At 51.3% G+C, this 23,918-nt stretch overlaps 6 protein-coding genes and 1 non-coding gene across 7 annotated transcripts; 1 reads left to right on the top strand and 6 right to left on the bottom strand.

The window, feature by feature from the left end:
• Window positions 1–1,444: 1,444 nt before the first annotated feature.
• ColSpa_09732 (uncharacterized protein) lies at window positions 1,445–1,720 on the bottom strand (the record flags this gene model as incomplete). Its single annotated transcript, XM_049275944.1, has 1 exon — window positions 1,445–1,720. The coding sequence occupies one exon, from the start codon at window positions 1,718–1,720 to the stop codon at window positions 1,445–1,447; it is 276 nt and encodes a 91-aa protein (XP_049131901.1).
• Window positions 1,721–1,931: 211 nt separating this feature from the next.
• On the bottom strand, window positions 1,932–3,539 carry ColSpa_09733 (putative transporter; the record flags this gene model as incomplete). The annotated part of the gene is made up of 3 exons (XM_049275945.1): window positions 1,932–2,398; window positions 2,657–3,317; window positions 3,393–3,539. 3 exons carry the CDS (start codon window positions 3,537–3,539, stop codon window positions 1,932–1,934), a joined length of 1,275 nt encoding a protein of 424 aa, XP_049131902.1.
• Window positions 3,540–4,438: 899 nt separating this feature from the next.
• ColSpa_09734 (proline utilization trans-activator) lies at window positions 4,439–5,807 on the bottom strand (the record flags this gene model as incomplete). The annotated part of the gene is made up of 2 exons (XM_049275946.1): window positions 4,439–4,905; window positions 5,063–5,807. 2 exons carry the CDS (start codon window positions 5,805–5,807, stop codon window positions 4,439–4,441), a joined length of 1,212 nt encoding a protein of 403 aa, XP_049131903.1.
• Window positions 5,808–8,000: 2,193 nt separating this feature from the next.
• ColSpa_09735 (uncharacterized protein) lies at window positions 8,001–11,852 on the top strand (the record flags this gene model as incomplete). The annotated part of the gene is made up of 1 exon (XM_049275947.1): window positions 8,001–11,852. The coding sequence occupies one exon, from the start codon at window positions 8,001–8,003 to the stop codon at window positions 11,850–11,852; it is 3,852 nt and encodes a 1,283-aa protein (XP_049131904.1).
• Window positions 11,853–15,718: 3,866 nt separating this feature from the next.
• Window positions 15,719–16,675, bottom strand: ColSpa_09736 (putative 4-hydroxy-2-oxoglutarate aldolase, mitochondrial; the record flags this gene model as incomplete). Its single annotated transcript, XM_049275948.1, has 1 exon — window positions 15,719–16,675. The coding sequence occupies one exon, from the start codon at window positions 16,673–16,675 to the stop codon at window positions 15,719–15,721; it is 957 nt and encodes a 318-aa protein (XP_049131905.1).
• A 518-nt stretch (window positions 16,676–17,193) lies between these two features.
• Window positions 17,194–17,285, bottom strand: ColSpa_tRNA_265. Its single transcript has 2 exons — window positions 17,250–17,285; window positions 17,194–17,229 (listed from the first exon to the last, which is right to left on the bottom strand). It is a non-coding gene; the product is annotated as a tRNA-Pro (tRNA).
• Window positions 17,286–17,983: 698 nt separating this feature from the next.
• Window positions 17,984–19,840, bottom strand: ColSpa_09737 (rhamnogalacturonate lyase A; the record flags this gene model as incomplete). The annotated part of the gene is made up of 4 exons (XM_049275949.1): window positions 17,984–18,880; window positions 18,938–19,066; window positions 19,122–19,570; window positions 19,624–19,840. The coding sequence occupies 4 exons, from the start codon at window positions 19,838–19,840 to the stop codon at window positions 17,984–17,986; spliced, it is 1,692 nt and encodes a 563-aa protein (XP_049131906.1).
• Window positions 19,841–23,918: the final 4,078 nt, after the last annotated feature.

Here is a 23,918-nt window from a genome sequence, read left to right on the forward strand (position 1 = left end):
TTGACGCAAGCTGGCAGGTCTCAGCCGGAAACAAGTTCTCTGAGAAGAAACGGCAGCAGAAAGCATTTAAAAGGTGGATTCTTGCCTCCTTTAACTTTTATTACCAAAGGGTTTCAGCTTTTGATCTGGCACACCCAAAAGCTAACCTGGACTTGCGTACTAGAATCGATGAACGTACAAAATCTTTCAAGACATTGGTCGGTAACTTTGTGAAGTATACGAAGAGTAATGAACTTTCAAGGTTTGATGTCGATCGTCAGTTCGTCTGGGAAGATGTGAGAACTATGGCATCGGACGCGATTGAGCAAGATGCCTCCAAGACAAAGCGGCTACACAATCCATTCAGAGCGGCGGGTCGATCATTCCAGCAGAACGCTTCAAATCTTGAGATGCTTGTGTCGTTTCTACCAAATGGAGAGTTCACTGGTATTCTTTGCGGAGCCCTGACCTTCGTCTTCTCTGTATGAAAATCTCCCCATAGCCAAGTAGAGTTTAAACAACTATTTCACAGGCCGCCAAACGTCTGGAAGAGGTTCGAAGCAAGATCATCAGCTGTTTGATTAGCCTCCCTGATATAATTGAGGAGACAGAAGAGTATGTCGAGATATCCGACGACGATTCTCGAGTTTGGAATGCTGCAGAGGATTTGTACCTAGGAATTCTCGACGGTGTGGAGGGTATGCTGCAATGGATTGACAAAACGGCATTCGGTATGAGTCCTCAAAACCCACACTAAGAGACAAAAAGATCTCTAAATAACGCGTCAATCATGAAAGAACGAGCTTTCAAAGCACTGCTGCGGCCTGCTACCTACGGCAAAAGCCTAGAAGAAGATACCATCAGAGGGAACATCGAAACCAATGTCACCAAGTTTCGCAATGTGGTTACACTGAGCTTTCAAAAACGTACCAACAAGTCATTGAAGGCATTGAAGGAGCAACTGGATAGCCAGATGAAACAGGTTCAATGGATGTATGGTCAGTTACACCAAATAACCAACGCAGGTGATGCCAATTACCTAGGATTTAACATGTTTTACGATTTAGAAAACCCACTGGCAGAGAGATTGTTCAGACAGCAGTTAGTCACTTTGGATCAACTTCGTACCTGTATCAACGTCGACTTGCAGATAATCTGGAAAGACTTGGCAACTGCAATGATCGACGCCCAGAACCTCTATACACCGGAGATGGCCAACCAAGCCATGCTCATCTTTCGCAACAACAACTTTGCCGCATGGTTGCAGTCTAATATGTCCCAGGTTCTGTATATAAATGGACGAATGGACTTGAACCCGGAGCAGGAAGCGGCATCTCCGCTAACATTTCTCTTCTGCACCTTCGTGCAGAGATTGATGAGACAATCAGGCCGCAGTCTGCCTCTTGTCTATCTCTGTGGCAGGCACAACCACCCAAATGATCCTTTCGTGGGGCCCAGCGGCATTCTAAGCTGTCTCAATGCCCAAATTGCCCAGTCTCTGACCCCACGGGAAGTCGACCTTTCTGGAATCAACCTGAGTTTCGTGGATGGCGTCAGGGGCCAGCAAATGGAGGCCCTTTGCTCGCTCTTTAGACTCTTCATGATTTCTGCAACTGGAAAGGTCATCTTCGTCGTTTTGGATGGTGTGTCGTGGCTGGAGGTAGGGCGTCATGTTCAAGGTCTCGGAGGGGTGGTCCTTTTCCTGTGGAACCTCGTCAATGAGTTGAACCAGCAGAATCATGGCGTGATACTCAAAGTTCTAATTACCAATCCATCGACAAGTAGCTATGCGAGACGGTGGCTTCCTAAGGAATGCACAATTGAGATGGAAGATGTTAGGTGAGGGGCGTATGAGCACATCAGCCAGGGAAAGTCTTGTGACACAAACGATCTCAATTGTTTGTCCAAATAGTTGTGCGTGAAAGAAATCAAATCAGTCCAACGTCTGTCCTTTACAAATGATAATTAAAGTCCAACTCCCAGTCGCCCGTCTTAACCTTCCGCTTGTCCTCCATCTCCCCGCTCGCAATCTTCCTCTTCATCTCGTTGCAGTGGCGGATATAGAACCACTTGGCAACCACAAGAAGTTGCGCAACACCCAGCGCTCCGACAGAGATCGCATTTCCAAGGAGATAAGGCGCCTTCCGGTAAATCTGCCCTGCTACAATACCCGCGCAATTACCGATGGCCTGCTGCATACCAATGGCTGTAGCGCGGCGGTACTGGGGCGCAACATTGACGTTGAGCCACGTCAGGTTGAGCCCGGGGCCGTTATACACAGCAACTGCACACAGGAAGGTGCCAAAGAATTTGACACCACTGCTCGTCGGGCAGATGATCAGGATGTAGCCGATGATACCGGGAATGTTTGCAAGAAAGACGAGCGGTCCACGGATAAGCATACGGTCCGACACATAGGCTGTCGACAGGAAGGCGATGGCGCCGAACAGAAAAACCGGGATGCTGAGGTATTGCGCTTCGATACTGGTGCGACCCATGCTGACAATGATGGAGGGCAGGAAAGTACTGAAGCCGTAGAGCAGGATGTCCTGACAGAACTGAATGGCGCCGCTGTTTCCTATGTTAGCACGTGGCTCGTTCTGCTCAGTATCTAGGTTCTCAACTCACCTCAGGTAGAGCTTGGGGTCGCGAAGCTCGATCTTGATCTCCTCCCAACTGAACTCATCACTTCCCATATACTGAGCTCTTTGCGCGGCTCGGACTTTCATCATCCTCTTCTCCTCATCGGAAAGAAAGTACGCCTCGGACGGGTCGTTGGGGAGACCGAACCAAAGAATTGGCGCGATGAGAATGCTGATGACACCTTCGATAATGAACACCCATCTCCAGCCGGCGAAACCATTGACTCCGTCCATCTTCAAGAGCGCATACGCCAGCAACCCTCCAAAGGCGCCTGCAATAGCCGAGCACACAAACAAGTATGACACCCGCTTCGCCTGCTCATCTCGCTTGTACACCATCGTCAAGTAGAGGTTCAACGCAGGAAACAGACCAGCCTCGCACGCGCCGAGGACCAGGCGCACGGCATAGAGGCCTCCGATGTTTTGGATGAAACCCGAGAAGACTGTTGCCAACGACCAGATGATGCACAAGCCGGTTAGGAGAACGCGCGGGGTGATCCTCTTCATCATGATGGTCCAGGGTGGCTCGAAGACGACGTAAGTCGCGTAAAAGATGGAGACGGCGGTCGAGAACTCCTGCGTCGAGGCGCCAATGTCTTCCGGCATGCCCGCGACTCGGACGTTGCCAATGTTGCTGCGGTCGAGGAAACAAGTGAGGTAAACAACCATGATGATTGGCACGAAATATGCGTCAAGCTATGACAAGAGAAAGTGCGGTTAGTTTCCCCTGCGAGGTCTGCAGTTAACATGAAGATCGTGAAGACAACTCACCTTGAACAGGAGCTTCTTCTCTGCCTCAGGGTCTAGCGATTCTATCGCCATTGTTCCGTTATTGGACTCCGAGCGGTCAAAGTCGCTTCCAAGTCCCTTGTCCGTAACGCCGCCGGAGGCATTACCAGGAGTCGTGATCGCAGCCATCACTGAAAGTGGGTAGCCTCAATCGAGGTCTCGAAACCCACCTAGAGAACAATTTGGTGCAAATGGAATGTCTACCGGGCTCAATGGCAATCTCACTTGCACAACAAATCCTAGTAATCTAGAAACGTTTGCCAAAATACTACGCCAGACAGTTGGATGGGGGACACTACCTTTATCTTCGACCAACACGTACCGTGCCATCAATGATAGACGGGAGATGACAGCAACCAATGCACCTGTTCATGTGCTATCTCTTGCCGAGCTACCGCTGCAGGCACGGGCGTACGGATTCCTGGTATCAGACGTAACATCGCGTGGGGATCATGCGGAGAACCACTCCTTGACCGACCTTCTCCTAAACTCGACCTGCGTACGCCGGGACTTGTGAGATCGGAGGTCCTCGCCGACCCCTGATGTGTGCGGGGGACGTTCCCCCACCAAGAAGTGATAGCGCAGATAGCGCGGATCCACCGACCGGCTTCGGAGTGGCGCCCCTATCATCCTGGGAATTAACTCCAGATTCAAAAGGAAGTAATGAACTGAGTTCAATGCTTGTTCACCAGCTTGCAACACTTATCGAACCAGAGCGTCGAGCGCTAGTTTGTTTCTACTTTCTCAGCCCTTCCAGGTCACTGGCACCAGTCTGGCGTTGATTTTCCAGCGGCCCGTTATGATGTCAGGGTGATGCCCTCGGGCAACTTAGCCGTCGCATCGGGAATTAACCCATGTGAGCTTGATCCTTACACTACATATCAGCACCTGGCAGCCCTGCAGATCCCTGAAAAATGGCACGATTCGATTCTTAAGCAAGATAAGCCATGCCCACTGGAGCCTGTAATTTTTCTATCGATTATCTCGGCCAACTAAGAACCTGTTCTGGTACCGTCCAGTAAAATGCGCTACACATCCATCCTATCATCGGCTTGAGTCATGCCAGCCGTTTGTGTCCATTGCGAAAAATCAAAGCTTGCATCCATGGCTGGGTCGGCGAAGCCCTCCTCCCAGAGGCCAAAGTCCATCACCGTGCTCATGCTCTCATCGTAGAAGGGCTCGCCAAGCGAGCTGTTGTCAACAACTGGGAACGTAACCCGCTGGCCAACAACAACTTCTTGCATCGCAGCAAGATTGCTATGCCCACCTCCCATGGTCGCTGGCATCATGGTAGCTTGCGCGGAAACAAGCCCTGTTGGCATCATTGACTCCGTCGGTGAGAAATTTGTCGGAAAAGGAGGCAGGGGCTCGAAGTGAGTATCCCGTTCTGACATGACAGCAGAACGAAGATTGGCGAGAAGTTCGTATCGAGCACCCATGTAACTGTTCCCCCGTTCCCCCATTCCCTTGAGGAGATCAAGCCCAGCGTTCATGGCTAAGGTACTGGAAGGATCGGTAGGGAATGCAACGCAGACCATTACAAGAACAATGGATGCCGAGAATACATGTTCTCCATCCATGTACCCATACGTTGCTGAAGTTTCGACGGTCAAAAAACTGCACCGGATTGCATCGGAAAATTGGTGACTTACCGACTAGGTCTCTCTGCGCCGCAACGGTCATAATATTGATGGAATCTTGCGCCGCACCAATGCACATATCAATGACCCTGACCGTCGTCTGCGACAAGCCTTCTTTCCAGTCTCGCTGCTTCTCTCCGGGGTCATCACTGCTGCGAATCCTCTGAAGGCGTTTCTGGACGACGTGGAATAGCAACGGTCTCGCAGTCATGTTGATGCACTGGTAGTAATGGGCGAAAGTACTGACACTCTCACGACTGATACTAAGCCGCGCAGGGTCAAAGCGCAACTCTTCCGGCAAGTCGCGGTTCCATTTAGAGAGACTGAAAACGATGTTCTGAACCGAAGTCATCAGACGTTTCCCGGACTTTGGAGCCGTCTTGCTTGTTTTGCGATAAATGGTGTTGTGAATTTCGCCGAGGATTCGGGACAGCTCGGTGTAGTGCCGCAGTACCACAGCAGGGCAATACTCTGCTTCGGTAGGTAGTCTTGACGGTAAATCTACGCCGATATCTTCGTCCTGGATGGTGATGGGATTGCCTGATTTTACCGACAATATGCGGTCCAGACTGTAAACAGACCACCAGACCCGCCGTCTGTGCTCGCGAGTTGCATTGTCCAGTGTTGATAGCTTCGCTTCCTGGCCCTGCAATGAGCTTGGTACTGGACTAAAACCGATTTCATGATGCAATCCAAGTGATATGGCCATACGAAGGGCCATACCGGTGTAGAGGAACGCAGCATCGCGACGATTCATGTTCTGCATGAAATAGCCGATGAGAGCCAGGGTCTCGACGCAAAGAATTGAACCCTCCTCATGTGTATCAGGTAATAGATTCAGCGCATGTGTAAAGTAGTCAAAGCCTGGCGGACCCCTGAAATCAACCCATTGGTTGACGGAGTAGAGCTGGCCAAAGGCCAGAATAATTAGCACCTTTGCATACGAAAGACATGCTTCTCTGTCGGAAGGATCAGGTGGCCCACGGTATGCCTCAACTAGCGCTTGGTCGAACTCTGCCTTTGGATCTGTGAAAGCAAAGATCGTACCAATGTAAGTGTATTGTGCGGCAAAGAGTCGTCGGGCAATGTCAATTGGCGGCAATCGTACTTGCGTTCTCGCCTTCTCTCGCCGCGAAGGCAAAGCGCTGGGTTCGTAGAAGTTTGTATTTGCATCCAGACTGCCATCGTCGCCATAAAAACCTGAAAGGTTCCTCACACTGCGTAGGAAATTGTCCGAATTCCCTGGGCCTTTGAAACTTGTCGATGGTTTGTGAACGCTGAGTTGGTTGAATGGTTCGAGTAATGGGTGCTCATCTTCAAACTCTTCCTCATGTTCTTCAGTCGAGTTACGTGGAGCCTTGGTGGTAATTGCGGCTTGGGACTGTCGAGCAATGGACTCTGGAAATCTGCCATTAGACAATGTGTAGCCTTTGGGACGGCCAGTCTCCAAGCATACCATCATAAGCTTTCGCTTTGGCTTCAAGTTCTCTCAAGTAGCTATATAGCGAATCAGCCAGCAATCGCGATGGAAAGACAGCAATGTAACTCACGCCTCCGTAATAGTGATCTTCCTAGTTTCTTCATAGGTGCAGCGCAAGCCACTGTCTCGACATCGAGAGCAAGTCGGCTTTTCTTTTGAACAGTAGGATCGCCGTTGACGACAGTTGGCACATCTGTCATGAGAATCTCAGTAACAAACCCTGGGTAGCAGTCAAGACGAAAAATCCAAGCTTACGCCACTGGTCTCGAGTTTCCACAATCACCAGCCTGAGGCGGGGAAGGTGAGATAGTCGCCATACTGCGACATGTGTTTGCGATGTGACGATGTCTTCGACGTATTCACTTGCAAAGTGGAGATGGTGACCCCCATGGCATGGCAAGGGGGATGGAGTCTGATGACCGACGGAACTGTGCTCTACTCCAAACTTTGGATGGGGCCTGTGACAAATGGAAATATCTTGATGACGGGGTTGTCAACGCGGGGAACGCAGGCTGTTGGAGTCTCTACCCGTGCAACCTAACTATCCAGACCCAGGGTGGGAAGAAGTGCGGCGTACAAGCTCTTGGAGTATCGACATGCATCGCGTCCCTTGGGTTCGGCCTGGAGGATCGGGATTTATGGAGAATTCTCCACCACAGCCAACGACACCGGTGGCTGAGAAAGCCGTTGACAAGTTCGAATTATGAGTCGTCAGGTTGCTTTTGCCGACATGCTAGGGGACAATTGTCCGGAGAGTACGTACCTCAGCTGCGGCTGATCGGTCGTAGGTTGATCCGTTATCTTGCTATCAGAGCCAATGAGACCAATGAGATAAGGGGTTTAGCTCGGGGACCCACTCCGACGGCTACAGTCGGGCGTCTGCCGGTATCGAGCTCCCCTGCGTACGCTTTCGCCGGCTTCGCATATCTCGCAATTTCACCCCAATCCCTACAACCATGCCTTATCACGTATCGGCCAAGACCATCATTCTCATTCGCTCTTTCTCAGATCGGGGACCCACTCCGACGCACCTCACACTTCGAGTCGCCCGTTGCTTCATGCTGGCGATGGCCGACTAAAAGCCGACATGGCTATCACGGCTGAGGTGTGGCATTTTCTGCTGCCGGCCACATGAACTCTGATCGATGGACTCCAATTTGGAGGCCTTGGCCACACTGGACGGGGCCAAATGGAGTGGTAGCTTGAGGGCTAAGCGGGCACCCGATCGCGGCTCCCATCCGAGCCCCCAATTCCCGATCTTCTCAACGTTGCGGCGAATTATTACATGATCACGACAGACACCTAGAAGTCCTCCCCAGTACAAACATTTATACAAAATATCATCAACTTCTTGTCCCAATTCTGATTCCTATCGTTGTTACACTTTTTAGGTCTTCTGTATACCCCCACTTATCTTTTTTCAACTTTAACACGTCTTCTTGCGGCAACACCTAGCCGCATTCACATATCATGACGGTCAAATCACATCGCATCCGCATTTCCATAGACCGAGGCGGTACTTTCACCGATGTTCACGCCTCTATCCCTGGCCGAGGGGATATCATCCTCAAGCTTCTCTCTGTTGACCCTGCCAACTACCGGGATGCCCCGACAGAAGGCATTCGTAGAATTCTGGAGATGGTGACAGGAGAGACGCTACCTAGGGGTCAATTGCTTGACCTATTCCACGTTGAGTCAATCCGCATGGGCACCACGGTAGCCACAAACGCCCTTCTCGAGCGAAAAGGCGAGCGCGTGGCCCTGGTCACGACCAAGGGTTTCCGTGACTTGCTAGCAATCGGAAACCAATCACGTCCAAACATCTTCGACCTATCCGTCACACGGCCAGAGGTACTTTTTGACGAGGTTGTTGAAGTTGACGAGCGCATCACGATGGAAGACTACACAGAGGACCCTGCGTCTATCAAGACGAATCCAACGCCCGATGACACTCAGCTGGTTACGGCAGTCACTGGGGAGACTATCCGCGTTCTCAAGAGACCAGACTTGACGGCGATCAAGACACAGCTCGAAAAGATTCGAGACCAAGGCTTCCGGTCTATTGCCATCGTCTTCATCCACTCCTACGCCTACCCAGACCACGAACTGTTGGTCGGAAGAGTAGCTTCAGAAATGGGCTTCTCAGTGACTCTGTCCTCGGAGGTCCAGCCCATGATTAATGTCGTGCCACGCGGTATGTCTGCCGTGGCTGACGCATATCTCACCCCTGTCATCCGGCAGTACATCGACTCGATTTCCGCCAACTTTAAAGGCGGTTTCGGTGCAGCCGCAACTCGCATTGAGTTCATGCAATCGGACGGTGGTCTGGTGGACTACCGCAAGTTCAGCGGCCTCAAAGCCATCCTTTCCGGCCCGGCCGGTGGTGTTGTTGGTTATGCACAAACCTCTTGGGATGATGAAGAGCGCAAGCCGGTGATCGGCTTCGACATGGGCGGAACCTCCACAGATGTCTCGCGTTACGCGGGTGTGTACGACCACGTCTTTGAGACTACGACTGCCGGCATTGCTATACAATCACCACAACTCGATATCCATACCGTCGCTGCCGGAGGAGGTTCCATCTTGACCTGGAAGAATGGGCTCTTCAACGTTGGACCCGAGTCTGCCTCAGCACACCCTGGCCCAGCATGTTACCGCAAGGGTGGCCCACTTACCGTAACGGATGCAAACCTGTTCCTTGGAAGACTGATCCCCGAGTATTTCCCCAAAGTCTTTGGTCCCAAGGAGAACGAGCCTCTTAACCGAGAAGTCACCGCTGCCAAATTCTTGGAGCTGACTAGCGAGATTAACAAGGACCGAGAGGCTTCAGGTCTCTCTCTTTTGTCTCCCGAGGAAGTTGCCCTTGGTTTTCTGAAGGTGGCCGACGAGGGTATGGCGAGCCCGATTCGCGCGTTGACAGAAGCTCGTGGTTACGAGGCTGGCGCGCATCACTTGGCTTGCTTTGGCGGTGCTGGAGGTCAGCATGCCTGTTCCGTTGCGACTGTTCTTGGCATCTCCCGCGTCATCATCCACAAGTACTCCTCCATCCTTTCAGCTTATGGCATGTCACTCGCAGACGTTGTCCATGAGATTCAGAAGCCATCTGCCATCACCTACTCTGAGGAGACCAAGGACAGCATCCAAAAGCAGCTCGAGGAGCTCTCTTCTCAGGCCTCCTTGGAACTGATGAAGCAGGGATTCACCGAAGACCTCATCACGCATGACACCTATCTCAATATGCGATATGCAGGATCAAGTAGCTCTCTCATGATCTTGAAGGGAGCTGATTGGGATTTCAAGACCGAATTTGAGGATGCTCACCGTCGCGGGTTTGGGTTCCACTTCCCTGAGAAGGCCATCATTGTCGACGACATCCGAGTTCGAGCTACTGGTGCAGCTCGTGCCAAGGTGGAGAAGAGCCCTTTTGCTCAAATGAAAGCTGTCGATGACTCCTCAGCTTCCAGACCCGAGCCCAGCACCGCCAACCGTGTTTACTTCGAGGGTCACGGACACCTCGACACCGCTGTGTACCAGCTCGAAACCATCCCTGTCGGCGCTCGCATCTCTGGCCCGGCTTTGATCATTGACAACACCCAGACGATTCTCGTCACTCCGTCTACAACCGCCACAGTCCTTGAGAGCTACGTTGTCATCGACCGTGAGCTCGAAGAGAAAGTCATCAAGAGGGACGGCGAACAGGAGGAATTCAGCCCCGTTCAACTGACCGTCTTTGGTCACCGCTTCATGTCGATCGCCGAGCAGATGGGACGGACTTTGCAGAAAACTGCAGTGTCAACCAACATCAAGGAGCGACTCGACTTCTCGTGTGCAATTTTCAGCCCTGATGGTGGCCTTGTCGCCAATGCTCCTCACGTTCCTGTTCATCTCGGATCTATGCAGTTTGCTGTGCGCTATCAGCACGAGCTGTGGAATGGCAAGCTTCGGGACGGCGATGTTCTTGTCTCGAACCACCCTTCGTGCGGTGGCACCCACTTGCCTGACATCACGGTTATTACACCTGTGTTTGATGGAGAGGAAATTGCCTTCTACGTTGCTTCAAGAGGGCACCATGCAGACATCGGTGGTATCCTGCCCGGTTCTATGCCACCGACATCATACGCCCTCTGGCAGGAAGGCGCTGCTATTGAGTCGACGAAGTTGGTCAGCGAGGGCCGTTTCAACGAGGACGAGGTCCGACGTCTGCTTCTCGAGGAGCCCGCGCAGTATGAGGGTTGCTCAGGCACCAGAAGACTGCAAGACAACCTGTCCGATCTTAATGCCCAGATTGCTGCCAATGCAAAGGGCATCTCCCTGATAAAGGCTCTCATCACGGAAAACGGCCTCGCTACTGTTCACCGATACATGTATGCAATTCAACACACTGCGGAGCACGCTGTGCGTGAGTTGATGCAGTCCACGCTTACCAAATTCGGCTCTGAGCCACTCGTTGCGGTTGACTACATGGACGATGGTACTCCGATCTCTCTCAAGATCACGATCGCCTCTGACGGCTCCGCAACCTTTGACTTCACCGGCACAGGCCCACATGTTCTCGGTAACACCAACGCCCCCATCGCCATCACGCACTCTGCCATCATCTACTGCTTGCGCGGGCTCATTTCCTCCCAGATTCCCCTCAACCAGGGGTGCCTGGCTCCCATCGACATTGTAATCCCTGAAGGCAGTATCCTTAACCCCGGCGCTGGTCTTGCCGTGGTTGGCGGCAATGTCCTCACTTCTCAACGCATCACGGATGTGGTCCTGAAGGCCTTCCGGGCTTCTGCTGCAAGCCAGGGTTGCTGCAACAACCTTACCTTCGGCACAGGTGGCAAAGACCCCGTCACTGGCGAGCACAAGGATGGCTTCGGTTACTACGAGACGATTGCAGGCGGAGCCGGTGCCGGTCCTACTTGGGTCGGTCAGAGCGGCGTCCATACCCACATGACGAACACCCGAATCACGGACCCGGAAGTCTTCGAGAAGCGATACCCATGTATCCTTAGGCGCTTCCAGCTCAGGGAGAACTCTGGTGGCAAGGGTCAAAACAAGGGTGGCGACGGCACCATCAGAGAGATCGAGTTCCGTGTACCGGTTCAGTGTTCGATTCTTAGTGAGCGTAGAAGCCGTCGGCCTTACGGTATGGAGGGTGGTGGCGACGGAGAGGCTGGAGTGAACTTGGTCATCGTCCGGGATGACATGACCGGTAAGGACAGGACCGTCAACCTGGGCGCTAAGGCGACGACGAAGCTTCGTGCAGGTGAGAGGGTTATTATTCAGTCACCTGGTGGAGGCGCTTGGGGAGCGCTTGTTGAAGCAAACTAGACGGCGAAGTACGTACGTACTATATTATAAAGCATCTTTGGAGTTTGGGAAATTTAATTCACACTTCTTATATTCCTGAGTCTGTTTTTGGGTACCCGATGGTGTATCCATTAGAGAATATCCTTTCCAATCTCTTGTTCACAAGCTGAGATCTCGAATCCCTCCGAACGCTCTGGGAGTTGCTCGATTCATTTACTCTGCTTCAGAGTGACTAGTTGAGTCATTTGACCGACATTACGAACTACACTTAGTGTTAGTTCTGCTGCTCTTATAAGCATTGTCCCACTATCAAATCATTGTCTAATTCAGAGCAGACAGTCCCTTTGGCCGGCATTTATCAATAATCTTCTTCTATAGAAGCAAACGCCGACTGAGACAATACCGTGAACCAGGCGCAACGTTTCAAGTCTAGCTCGGGTGGTGATCAGCCCCGTTGTCAACACGACTTACCATATCCGGCGACGAGGCTAGTCTTCACGAAAGGAAAAGGGCAAAGTAAGTTTGAAGAAATGATACGAGTTCAGAAACATTCACATGCCAAATGAGCCGTACCTCCTTCGAATCTGTAATCCTCATTTCATCAGATCGAGGGTCTAGATTCACTCTCATGTGCGACTAGCATGTCAGGAAATCATGATCTGTATTCAGAACATGTCGCTTAACAGGTGAATCCTCATCCTGGGGGCCATCAGAATTTGTTTCAAGTAGTTGTACAAGAACTTCACGATTGGAAAATCGTGAAATGAATAGTGTATAATATACATTGGTTCGTAAAGTCGTAAGATGCCAAGCCTTCCATCTTTCGTGTCACGAGCGACAACGTCAGTCAGCCTTCCCGGCCTCCACGTCGCATGTCGTTTTCCCCTTCATGTACGCTCCGAATATTACTGTCTCTTTTGTTGGGCTTGCTTCCGTCATTGTTGCTGTTGTCATTGGACCTGGTGTATATGAATCGTAGATTTCGGGGTCAATCAAACCGGTCATGTCGTTCAACATTGTCATCGATTGGTGACAGACAGAATAGGGTCCCGGTAACTCGAGGCATTCGTCATCTTCGGGAGGCGATTCAACGGTTTCCGTAGTGATCTTGATCTCGTGTGTAACAAAAATCATTCCCATGCTGCTTTGTAGCACAGGCCAGAAGACGGGTATTGAGGCGCAGATGGCGGCGATATCGATTTCGAGAATGGAGAGGACCATTGGCAGCGGCGTGTACCAGGTTATGTCGAGTGTCGGATATGTTCCGGCTCGGGATTTCAGTAGCTCTATGAGGCGCCAAATAGAGAACATCAAGACACTGTAAACTTTGTCAGCGAACCGAGTTCTACTATGTGTTCAAGAAATTTCTACTTACACACTTCCTAACAAGAACAGGCTAAGAACGCCCTTACGAGATGTCTTGTCTGCTTTGTTGTTGAAGTACATTGGTAGTGGGATGCAGAAGATTATTAAGTCTAGAATCATGTTGCTAGTTGCATGACTCTCATATATCCGGATCAACTCTTCCGCAACTTGTGTTCCGAATCCCCAACGAGCTTGATGCGGTATGGACCAATCCCAGTATGCGGCGATGGGTATGCATGGAATCCATGCAAGAAACATGTAGACCGAACCCCATAATGCCGTGATAGTCAAGACGATAATGGTGAAGGTGCGAGACTTGGTACCGCGCTCGAAGGTGCGAAGGTATTGTAGCAGAATGGCAACTTTGATAAAAGTGGTCGAGACGGGTAATGTCCCGTTACAAATATAGAAAATCTGCTCTATGTCTCAGAGAGGACGGCTTAGCAAGGTAGGTGGCAAAACAATTACCTGCAAGTATTTTACGAAAAGTCCGGGAGGAAGGAGAAGCATATGTTGCCCGAGTCCATAGTCCATTACTGAAGTCAAATTGTGTTAGTCGTCATTTGGATGAAGTCAAGGTAGTTCAACATACATACGCAAGAGCCAATGCTCCCAATTGATATCGAGATCATCACGAGAACCAGGAAGAAATCATCCCAACCACAGGCACGTACGACGAAGATGCGGCACCATATTCTCATAATCGCACATAAAAGTGATAGTACCTGGATTGAGTTATTAGACATGGTTGCGCAAGTCGATGCATATGTTTCCGCTACTCACTAGAAACGAAATTACGACACCGAGTAACACCGGCTTGTTGTTTAATGGGGGCTTGGCCTCGCCGAGGTTGTCGGCGATTCCCAGCAGCTCGTAGAAAGACGTCATGCTGTCCGAACTGCACTCACGATAAAGACGTGACAGATAGGGACGAGGCCACTTGCATATCAATACCTCCTCTTGTACTTTGAAAAGCCCAGGCTGATCGTTCGAAGGGGTTGTAGGGCTGGGGAAATTTGGTGACCAAATCAAGAAGCTGAGGCCGTGAGGGATGGTGAGTAGGTATGGGAGGCTCTGGGCCCTTATGGGGTCACGCAAATGGATACATCCGGTGTGACTACGCAGACCAATCCATCTAGTTGGGTGCATTCGGTATAGACCGCGTATGCCTCAAAGCGCGACTGTCGCACAAGAACGACGTTCCGGCCGGCAAGCAGACTTTAGAATTGGGTAAGCTTTTCTATTCCAGATGTCTCACGCTGGCGGGCGCTCGCACGCGTGAAAAGATGGTCACGCAGGGCCCAAAAGACCGGTTTACCTTGGCGAGATCTTCACTTCCTTCCCCTTCGTTATGTGGCTTGCCCGAAGTCTTTGGTCCGTTGCTGTGAGCTGGAGGAGCACATCGACGCATGCGGGGATGGATGTGGCGGACGGTTATCGGGACAGCTGCGTTGGGTTAGAGCGGGTCTCGCCCATCCGGAACATCCAAGGGTTCATCTCCTTTCGGTCAAAGCAACCAGCCATTCTCAGAAGGGGCGAGACATGCTCTCCTGCTCTCGCACATATGACTATTCTGGAAGCTTGCGGAGTGGATGTTAAACTGCTGATCTCGCCGTTTCCGGACGGGCCTCTGCTGCGATTGCTGCTATACATTGTGGCTGTAATGAAGAAGGTCCAGACAGTACCTGGACGCATGCAATTGTCTGGTTGCCCTTTCTCCTCACTTGAACGTCATTTTCATTCCTTCGCTTCTGGGCAACTCGCCAGCCTTGCCAACCGTTTTCCTTGTTTGTAAAAATAGTTATATTCCGGTGGCTGACCTCTTTCAAGGCCCATTATTTCGTCCAGCCCTAGGAGTTCTTTGGCTTTTTCCTCAGAGGAACGCATCCTTGAACCGAGGTGTGAGAACTTCAAGATTCTGATGTGCTTACGTTGTCCACGTTGTCCACGTTGTCCAGCGTCCAAGACAAGTTGCACAAGCCATCTTTATAGCTTGTACCATCAACTGTTTGTGACTTGCCGGCGTTGCTAGTGTCTCGAAATGCCTTACCGCGACCGGGGTGGACGCTACAACCTATGTCATGTATGATAAGACTCGAGGTCGGGTCAAAGGTCTGTCATCTAGAACCGGTTTATCCGACGCCGTCAGTTGTGGTCGGTAATGTCGGCATAACCCTCTTTGCTCATTGAAGCGGGCGTCGGAATATCCCTGGGATACCGTACCCAGTGTCATATGCACATAATCATTTACAAAGCCGTCAGTCAACCTAAGTTTCAGTCGCTCGCTTGGCACCGAGCTTAGCTAAAATCGTAATGCTAGTTATATGAAATCAAATACTATACTTATCTGTCTTATCAAAGGATCAGTATGACCATGTTGGCTGCTCAACCGTAACAACTGCCGACCCTTTGTGCAACGACACGGATTGGTTCTCAGTTGTCCATCAAGTCTGACACCCAGCCCAGAGCCATTCGCCTTTGAGATAGACACATGCTCAACCGTTTTGAGAAAGTCAAACCACTCAGCTGGAACCCGCAAGCTTTTCCTCGACTTTGTTGAGCTCCTCCATCAAGTTGTGCACCGCCTTCTTTTGGTCTTCACTTGCGGGCAAGTAAGGACTACGCGGCTGGAACAGCTTCTCCTGTCCCTTCAATCCAGCGCGCGGCGCCGTGAACACGGAAGCGGCGTACTTGATGGTCGCGATGCCCGCCTTGGTGGCTTGCTCCGCGATGGCGGCCTTCTTGTGCAGTTCCCATGCCTCCTGGATCTTGCCCTCGGCATGCAGCTTGTAGATCTGCACCGTTACGCGGGGGAAGACGTTGGCAAATGCCGCGATGCAACCCGCGCTGCCAGAGGTGAGACCGCCGAGGAGGAAGTCGGACTGGCCACCATAAGTAGCGAATTTATCTGCCGGTAGCTCGGCGGACAGGCGGACAATCTTTGCGACAGCGCCGCAAGTGAGCTTCACGCCGACGATCGTCTCATGCTTCTTGGCCAGCTTGGCGATGGTGCTGCTGTCAAGGTCGATGCCGTTGCAGACGATGGGAAAGTTGTAAATGACGATTGGCAGAGGGGTCTTTACGGCGATTTCGTCGAAAAAGCGGTCAATGACTGCAGGAGTGGTCTGCTTCCCGAAGTAGGCGGGCGGCAGAACGAGTGCAGAGTCGGCGCCGGCCTCTTTGGCGTCGTTGAGAAGCTCAAGGACCTGCTTGACTGAGTGCATTCCGCATCCGGCCATGATGGGGAAATCGGGACCTGTTGCCTTGCGGGCGGTGGTGATGAGGGCTTTGCGCTCCTCGCGGGTCAGGAGGAACTGTTCAGCATTGGTACCGAGAATTACCAGGCCCGCAAGGCCCGTCTCGGAGAGGTAAGAATAGTACTTTGCTTGCGCCTCAAGGTCGAGCTCATCGGTGTCGGGGTTGAAGAGAGTCACTGCGGGGGCCCAAATGCCGCTGGGGGGAACCTTGGTGCGGGACATTTTGATATCTTTAATCGAGAGGTCAAGGAGTCGGCACAATTAGATGAGTATGACAGTTTATAGGTTATAAATGAGTGAATGAGTCTTGAGAAACACGACAACCAAGCAACGAGCACTTTATTGCTAGCAGTCGGGTATGGCGACCGATGTTGGTTTTCCAAGAGTCGGGATCGTATCCGTCAAATGGGATAATAGTCAGATAACACGGGTTACTATCGGATATCCGCACCGGATCTTGACCCGATTCCCCCGCATTCAAGGCCGAGACCGGCCGAGCATGGACAGGGGTATTTCCGGCCGCCGCCCGAAAGTCCCCTTTCCCCATAAAAATGGGTACTATCAATGGAAGGGTTGCCTTCCAGTCGCGCATGCGGCGGGCAAGTGGTTGCCAAGACCTGTAAAAGTCTTTCCAGCAATCACGCAAAGGTGTGCAGGTCACAACGGACAAACCCCGGATCGACGGATTTCTACGGCAGCTGTACCAAAATAATGCAACAGGCTACATGGCGCAAAAGAAAGGCCCTGGCCAGGGATCGAACCTGGGACCTCTTCCATGCGGATCGTTGCAGAACAGCCCTAAGGAAGAATCATACCGCTAGACCACCAGGGCTCGAAGAGCTTAAGACTCACGATATTTCGCTTGCGTGGCGGGGCTTCACTAGGCCACTTTTTTCTACCGATGGAAAGTGCTGCATTGGGCCCCACAGGCTGGACAGAGTGGTAAAGTTGGGGTCAATGGGATACACAAGCCATTCTGACGCGGGGTTGTCGCAGTCAATGGTAGTGTCGATTGCCACAGTTCATTACCCAGCTCTGCATCGTTCAGCACTGCTTTCATTCATCCGCAGAATCAGTCTTAAGTACTACGCGTTTCAAAGGCTTTTATCAACCATGTGGAGTTACGTCTTATCTGCAAGCTCCAACAATGGTGACTTGGTTCCTTGACACGGCAACGGCCTCAATTCAGGTTAGCAATAATAACTCCTAACAGATTCGGTAGTTTCGCCACGGCTCGTTATGCACTATATCCTGCAGATCACTTAACAAGCAACTACTATTGCGATCATAAACTCAAGTCAAACGCAGATGATATAAGGGGTATGTATCCCTTGTGTATCTCTAATACGTCATAACCAAAGATATGTCCATAAGGGCACCCACGGCATTTTTTGGTGCAAATCATCGAGAAATGATTTTCATGTACTGGGTAAGAGCCCTGCAAGCTTCGACACAGATAACTAAATACTTGATTAACACCAGTCGTTAGACAACCCAATATCATCATATGAAGCTTCGCACAGTTTCTTGTTAACTCCATTCCAAAATGATGCTGTCCCATAGGAACCCTCTCCACTGGGTGTACCGAGTGACCGTGAAACCGACCGTATTCTTTCCAGCCTTAAGAACGTCGGTATCGATCTTGTATTGGAAGAACCTCCATTCGCCGCTGAATTTGCCTGACCGGTACAGAGACGGATCGCTCGTCAGACTGTCCTTACTCAGGGAAGCGTAGACCTGGCCGTTGACGTCAATGTCCAGCGCCGTACTCTGCGAGTACCCAGCCAAAGAGACGCTCAACAGAGCAGTTCGGTTGGCGGAAATATCACCCACAGGAAGATTGAACTCGATAGTCCATTTTCCGATGGCGGACTGCGCAAAGTACCAGTCCGAGTTCTGAGACTTACCGACGGTGAAAGTCAGGTTCGCAGGGCTTTGGGCCGCCACACCGTGCTGGTACGGAACGCCGCCGTTTTTGAAGCCGTTGGCCTTCTTGTCGAACTCACCGACTTGGAAGATGTGCTTACCCGTAGGAACGTTCCAGGTGAGCTGGCCAAGGTTGAGAGTCTTGTCTTTGACGATGGTCACGGGAGCGGTGAAGTTGGTATACACGTCGGCAAGCTTTCCGCCATTGGATGTAGTATAAACGGCATAGGAACCGCTGCGAACCTTATCAAAGTAGAAGCGTCCTTTGTCGTTGGTATAGGTGGTGTAGTAGTAATTCTTGCCCTGGATCGACGGGCGGATGGCTGTGTCGGTGTCGCCGAGGAACACTGCAGCGCCAGAAGCAGGGCGACCATCGGAGAGTGTTTGAGTTCCCTGCACTCCACCACGAGAGTGGTAGGCTGCGTCCTTAAACCAGGTGTAGGGGACGTGTTTGACCTCTTCCTGGCGCCTTTGTGCGGCATCCGCAACATCTCCATTGTTCTGTGGCCAATGTTAGTGGACTATTAAGACGGGATACCGCGATCGGTGAGTGCTAACCAGATACCAGAGCCAAGGTCCCCAGACCTTGCCTGCCGGTTGAGCCACCGTTTGACCGACCCGGAAGTGCGAAGTGTCCTGAACAACATTGAGCTGGACAGCATCCCCAGTCTTGGACTCCCGGTGGACCTGAAGATCATGTCAGAAATCTGCTGTCAAATCGCATGACTATCGTCTTGCTCACCGTCAAGGTTTGGCTTAAATGGTCGCTGTTATAGTATTCCGTTGAAGGGTGAATGAACCAGGACCCGGCCTTGGGTCCGTAGATTCCGTAAAAATCGCGATCCCTGACTGCGTTCGACCAGTCATACTTGGTGATAAAAGACCCGTCAGCCAGTTGCCAGGTCTCATCCTGGACATTGGTTGCGTTGGCGTAGAGCGAGAAGTCGGGCAGGGGCTCATCCTTCAGATGCGTGCGACCGTTGAGAAATATCTCGGGGGCCAACCTCCACAAAGTCCGGAGAATGCTGATGTCAGGGAGAGCCCGATTGACAAAGTACTGGTACGCGCCGGTCAGGTCATCGAAGATGACCCAGTGAAAGTCTCCAGCAGCAGAAGAGAAGCTAACATCGATGTAATTTGTTCCCCGAGAAGCAATGGTGGCATTCGTGAATTTAAGGTTGTTCTCCCCGTCTTTGCGATATTGTCAGCTATCAATCTTAGTTACGATGCGATGCCCCTCTTACCGTAGCCGACATAGTGGCCGACGGCCGAACCCACAAGATCGGCTCCCGGTACACCCTCCCAGAATAACTTGGTTGCGTAGATTGATCCTTGAGTCAAATTCCAGTGATCATTTCCGATGACCCAGGTCGAGTCGTTGATTTGTTCGAGGAAAGGACCTTTAGCGGCGTTGGCTAGTGCGCCAGCTAAAGCCAAAGCAGAAAGTCCAGAGACGTGCATAATTAGGATGCCGAATGAAGCCGCGTAACTTTTCCGCTGCAGTCTTCAAGCCGTCAATGAGATGAGACTGGCGATTTGTTTGACGTCTAACAGCGCCATCTCGAATGCCTGCGTCTTTGCTCTTATATCGCTCACCTCAACCAAAACTCAATGCAGGGCCGTCAAGTGAAGCTTTCTCTTCTCGGCAGGAGCCGATAGTGTCATGCAGAAGCTATATTGTGACGGGGTCCTCATTCGGGGCTTCATTGATAGACGCATCGAGACCTGACGATTCGTGATAAAGTATTAACACGGTGTAGGTTGGTATTAGATTGCGCTATATCCACAGTGTAATCAATGTCCTGGAGGATTTGCCTTCTCGAAACGAGGTAGAACATCCGTGATGCCCATGTCTAGTTCTTGGCCTAAGCCCATGACGCCATTCAACATGTATTGCTGGTTGGTGGCGCTTATATCTACCGCTGCAACAAACGCCATTGATGCAAATCTTGCACCATCGAAGATCCACTCTTTCGGCATTTAAGCCGAGAAACCCTTTGTACATAGTATAAGCTTGATAATACCATGGGTTACCCAAGAAATCCGATTGATAATATATGTCACAAATAATGGTCAATCATATGCGCATAACTAGATTCCGGCCTGGCTCATATTTTGTCCGGTTCTCTGAGTCTTACAGGTGGATCGTTGCAACACTGGCTGAGGGGCACATCAACAACACAACTCGCGGTCTCTCTAAGTTTGGACACCTCGAAAACAAATGTGGATGCAATTCGATTGCTAAATATCCTGGGGTTCAATTCTCCGAGATTCGGTTAGACTTCAAACGTCATGCAAGCTTTTCTTTTTTCCTGGTTTGACATACAAAATTCAAGCTGACAACTTGATAGTAACTATAAGCTCTGTATCCTAAGGCCACCTGGCTTTGACTAGTTATTGAGCTTATGGTAGCAGCTGATTGAATTGACGTTCGAGACACCCGATTTCTCTCGCTTTCCCTAGAGTCAAACCGTCTTTCTGTATCTTTCCTCGGCCGATCCGAGCACCGTGAGTCTTGTTAGCACAATCTGGCATATACACCGGATGGTCAATAGATGGTTGTCGGGTATCGTCAGTAACAGCTTCGAAGCCCCCAGATTTCCACACTCGCCTTACCGAACGGTTTCCAAATAAGCCTGGAGCTAGACTTTGAGCATTTGAAAGCCCGAGTCTTCTCTTTAAAGATCCCTGAGAACATCGAAAGGTCTCAGTCTCGGTGCTTCATGCCCCCGCCCCCACCACCGCCACCGCCACCGCCACAGCAGGTTAAGGTGATTTTAAGCAACTCGGAAAGGAAAACGCATCAAACGCTGCAAATTGAGTCCATTTGCACAGCGAGAGCAGCAAGTTGAATCGACGTGCTAAGAGTCTTTAGGGCCGCAATTACACTAGGTCGCTTTCTCTAGCAATCCTTATTTTCCTTCTTCTTCGGGGGGGGGGGGGGGGGGTTCGTTCCAGAGTTGGGCAGTCACTGTGTTCAACTGACGAGAACAGCTCACCTCAGCTAGTAGTTTAGTCAGAGAACTGAAAGCCTGATTCTCGGGTCGCATGCGACAGGAAGGCCTGAGAGCACCATCTGAGCTTCAGGCATCTTTAACAGGTTTGTTGGCAAACGTTCAAGCTCCGATACGAGGTTCCAAGGTATTATAACACAATTCGTCTATTTAAATATATCTTGAGGGCCTCACGCGTTTGAGTTGATTCTTAAACCAGGCGACAGGTCCTCGTGTGTCATTGAGATTGTGTTGTGCCGGGATAAACAATCTTTCCCCAGTTGTCGTACGGCGATGGCGTCAGGGAATCCACCGGACCCTCTCAAGTCAGCCCCCGAGTGGTCGCTGGCACCTTGCCCAAAATGACGATCAGCAGTCGGAACACGCATTCAAAGAAAAAAGGTTCTGCTCGTCAAGGGCGTCGCTGATGGGACCCCAGGGCAGAAGAGCTCCTGCGATTATGGACTGGTTCCATCAAAACACTTGGCGGCAGTCAAATTGACTTTCGGGATGCGAACTCAAAGACACGGACTCCAACGTTGGCGGTGCAGTGCGCAGTAATGCCCCCAGACGGGCGTTGCGGGGTGGACACGCCCAATCGATAACAGATTTTGTTGTAAAGCCCCCATTCATGCAATAAAACTGGCTGTTATGCTCTCTAGCCAATAGTCAACCCCTGCTGTTTCGCAGTGATGGAAAAGAACCTTAAAGGCGCAAAACATCAACTTATAATCAAGCAAATATGCCAGCTTGGTATAGAACCCGATGATAACTTCCAGCGGTTGGCCTTGAGCCACTGGTCCGGGGGGGAAATATGTTTGAATCTGTTGTTTTGTCGAGACAATTGGGTTGTGCTGTTGTCCTCGCCTTTGCCTTCTTGCTAGCAGGGTTCCTCAAACCGACAAACCTAACGAAGAGACTCCATTGTTGATTTCTCCTCTGCACGGAAATGCAAGTTGCTGGATTTGGCACGCTTTTACTTGACAGTAACTTTCACTGATAGCCTCCGAAAATGGCTCCACGAGGTTTTTTAAAGGGTTAGAACCTGGCAGGATGACGCGGCTCAATCTCTTTCGGTTCTGGCCTTGTACAAGCTATTCCAAGTTACTGACAAACCATGAGCCGAGGGGAAATTACACTAGGTTCTGACTTGTTTGTTGGCAGCCCGGATCCGTTCAAGAGATTGCGTTGAAGCAATCATCTGAGTTGAACGAGGAAACCCCAGAGGGAGGCTGCATCGCTATGACATCCCACCGGGTCGACTGCGGAAACGCCGTCTGTTGCCTCCTCAGTCGTCCTTCTACATATTAGCATGCTACATGCGTCTTGGTCATATTAATTTGGGAATCACGGCTCTCTGCAACCGTCTCCAATTGAGGACATAATCGGCCTCAAGAACTTGTAGCCGATGCCACGTTGCAAGGCCAATGCCGGTTGTCACTGATGATTGGCTAAGTGGATCTCGCCAAACGATGCAAGAACCCGCCGAACGGGTCTTGCCTCCTATACATTGAAACGGCTCAGGGGAGAGGGTTTCCTGGTTGCATTGTAGGCAATGGGCCCGCCTAAACATCGTAAAGGTTTTCTGTCCCAAGTAAAGCGAGCAAGCATGGCCGGCTGAGCACTGAACCTGCTCCGGCAGAAGGGGAGTACGTACATCACGGTTTCTTCGCTGGCGAGTTGCTCTCCCTGGTCGCTCCTTGATCAGTCGCTGGGTTCCGGAAGCCGCGCAGATTCAATCTGACAAATCTTCCCCGAGAACCTAAAGCACCAAGGCCGTTCATGACGGGACCGATATCCGATGGCAACTGCCGTACAGGCTGTCTTCGCCGCGACTCCATCATGTTCTAGCTTAATTGTCCAGAGAGAGCACTGGGTTTTGAGATACGGGAGTCTCGTGCTTTGGGTTTCGTACATTGTTCCGAGCCCCTGGGCTCATTTTGATTCGGGTGGTGGGGGGTTTGTCTCCGCTGCGGGAGGTAGGGGTGGGTGGCCTCACCCGGAAAGTGAGCGATGGAGCCTCAGAGGGACCCCAAACCGGACATTAATGGGATTTCCCTACAGCTTCTGAGAGGCCCATCAACTCATCTAGACTCCGGACGGGGCCCGCGTGGGAGGATGGGGTGGACCTGGCAGAATCAATGTCACACAGGGCGTCCTCCGTCTTACGTCGATCTAGCTTTACATTGATTAGGTCTGTGCCATTAACCGCCCTGACCACTCTCCCAGCATCAGGGATGGCGCTTCAGACGACAGCCATCACTGCCTCATTCGGTAATCGTTGCTTCTCCCATTGTACTCCATCTGTGGAGAGGTGAGCCCCGTCATATACTCTGTTCAAGTGTGTTTATGGTAGTACGCGCCTGCATGGATGGTCAGGAGCTAGCACCATGCGGCCAGTCAATACAACAATGTTGATGGAGAGCTGATCAGGAGTTGTTGGTTCGCCGGCCCAGTTTCTGCAGCGGCTTGAATGGTATAACAGGTCGCTGCCGCGTGCCATTCCAGTCGATCACGCTCCTGGTGTTTCATTCCGCAGTCACTCT

The sequence above is a fragment of the Colletotrichum spaethianum genome (genome assembly GCF_022836535.1).
Source record: "Colletotrichum spaethianum MAFF 239500 DNA, contig30, whole genome shotgun sequence".
Taxonomy (NCBI): Eukaryota; Fungi; Ascomycota; class Sordariomycetes; order Glomerellales; family Glomerellaceae; genus Colletotrichum; species Colletotrichum spaethianum.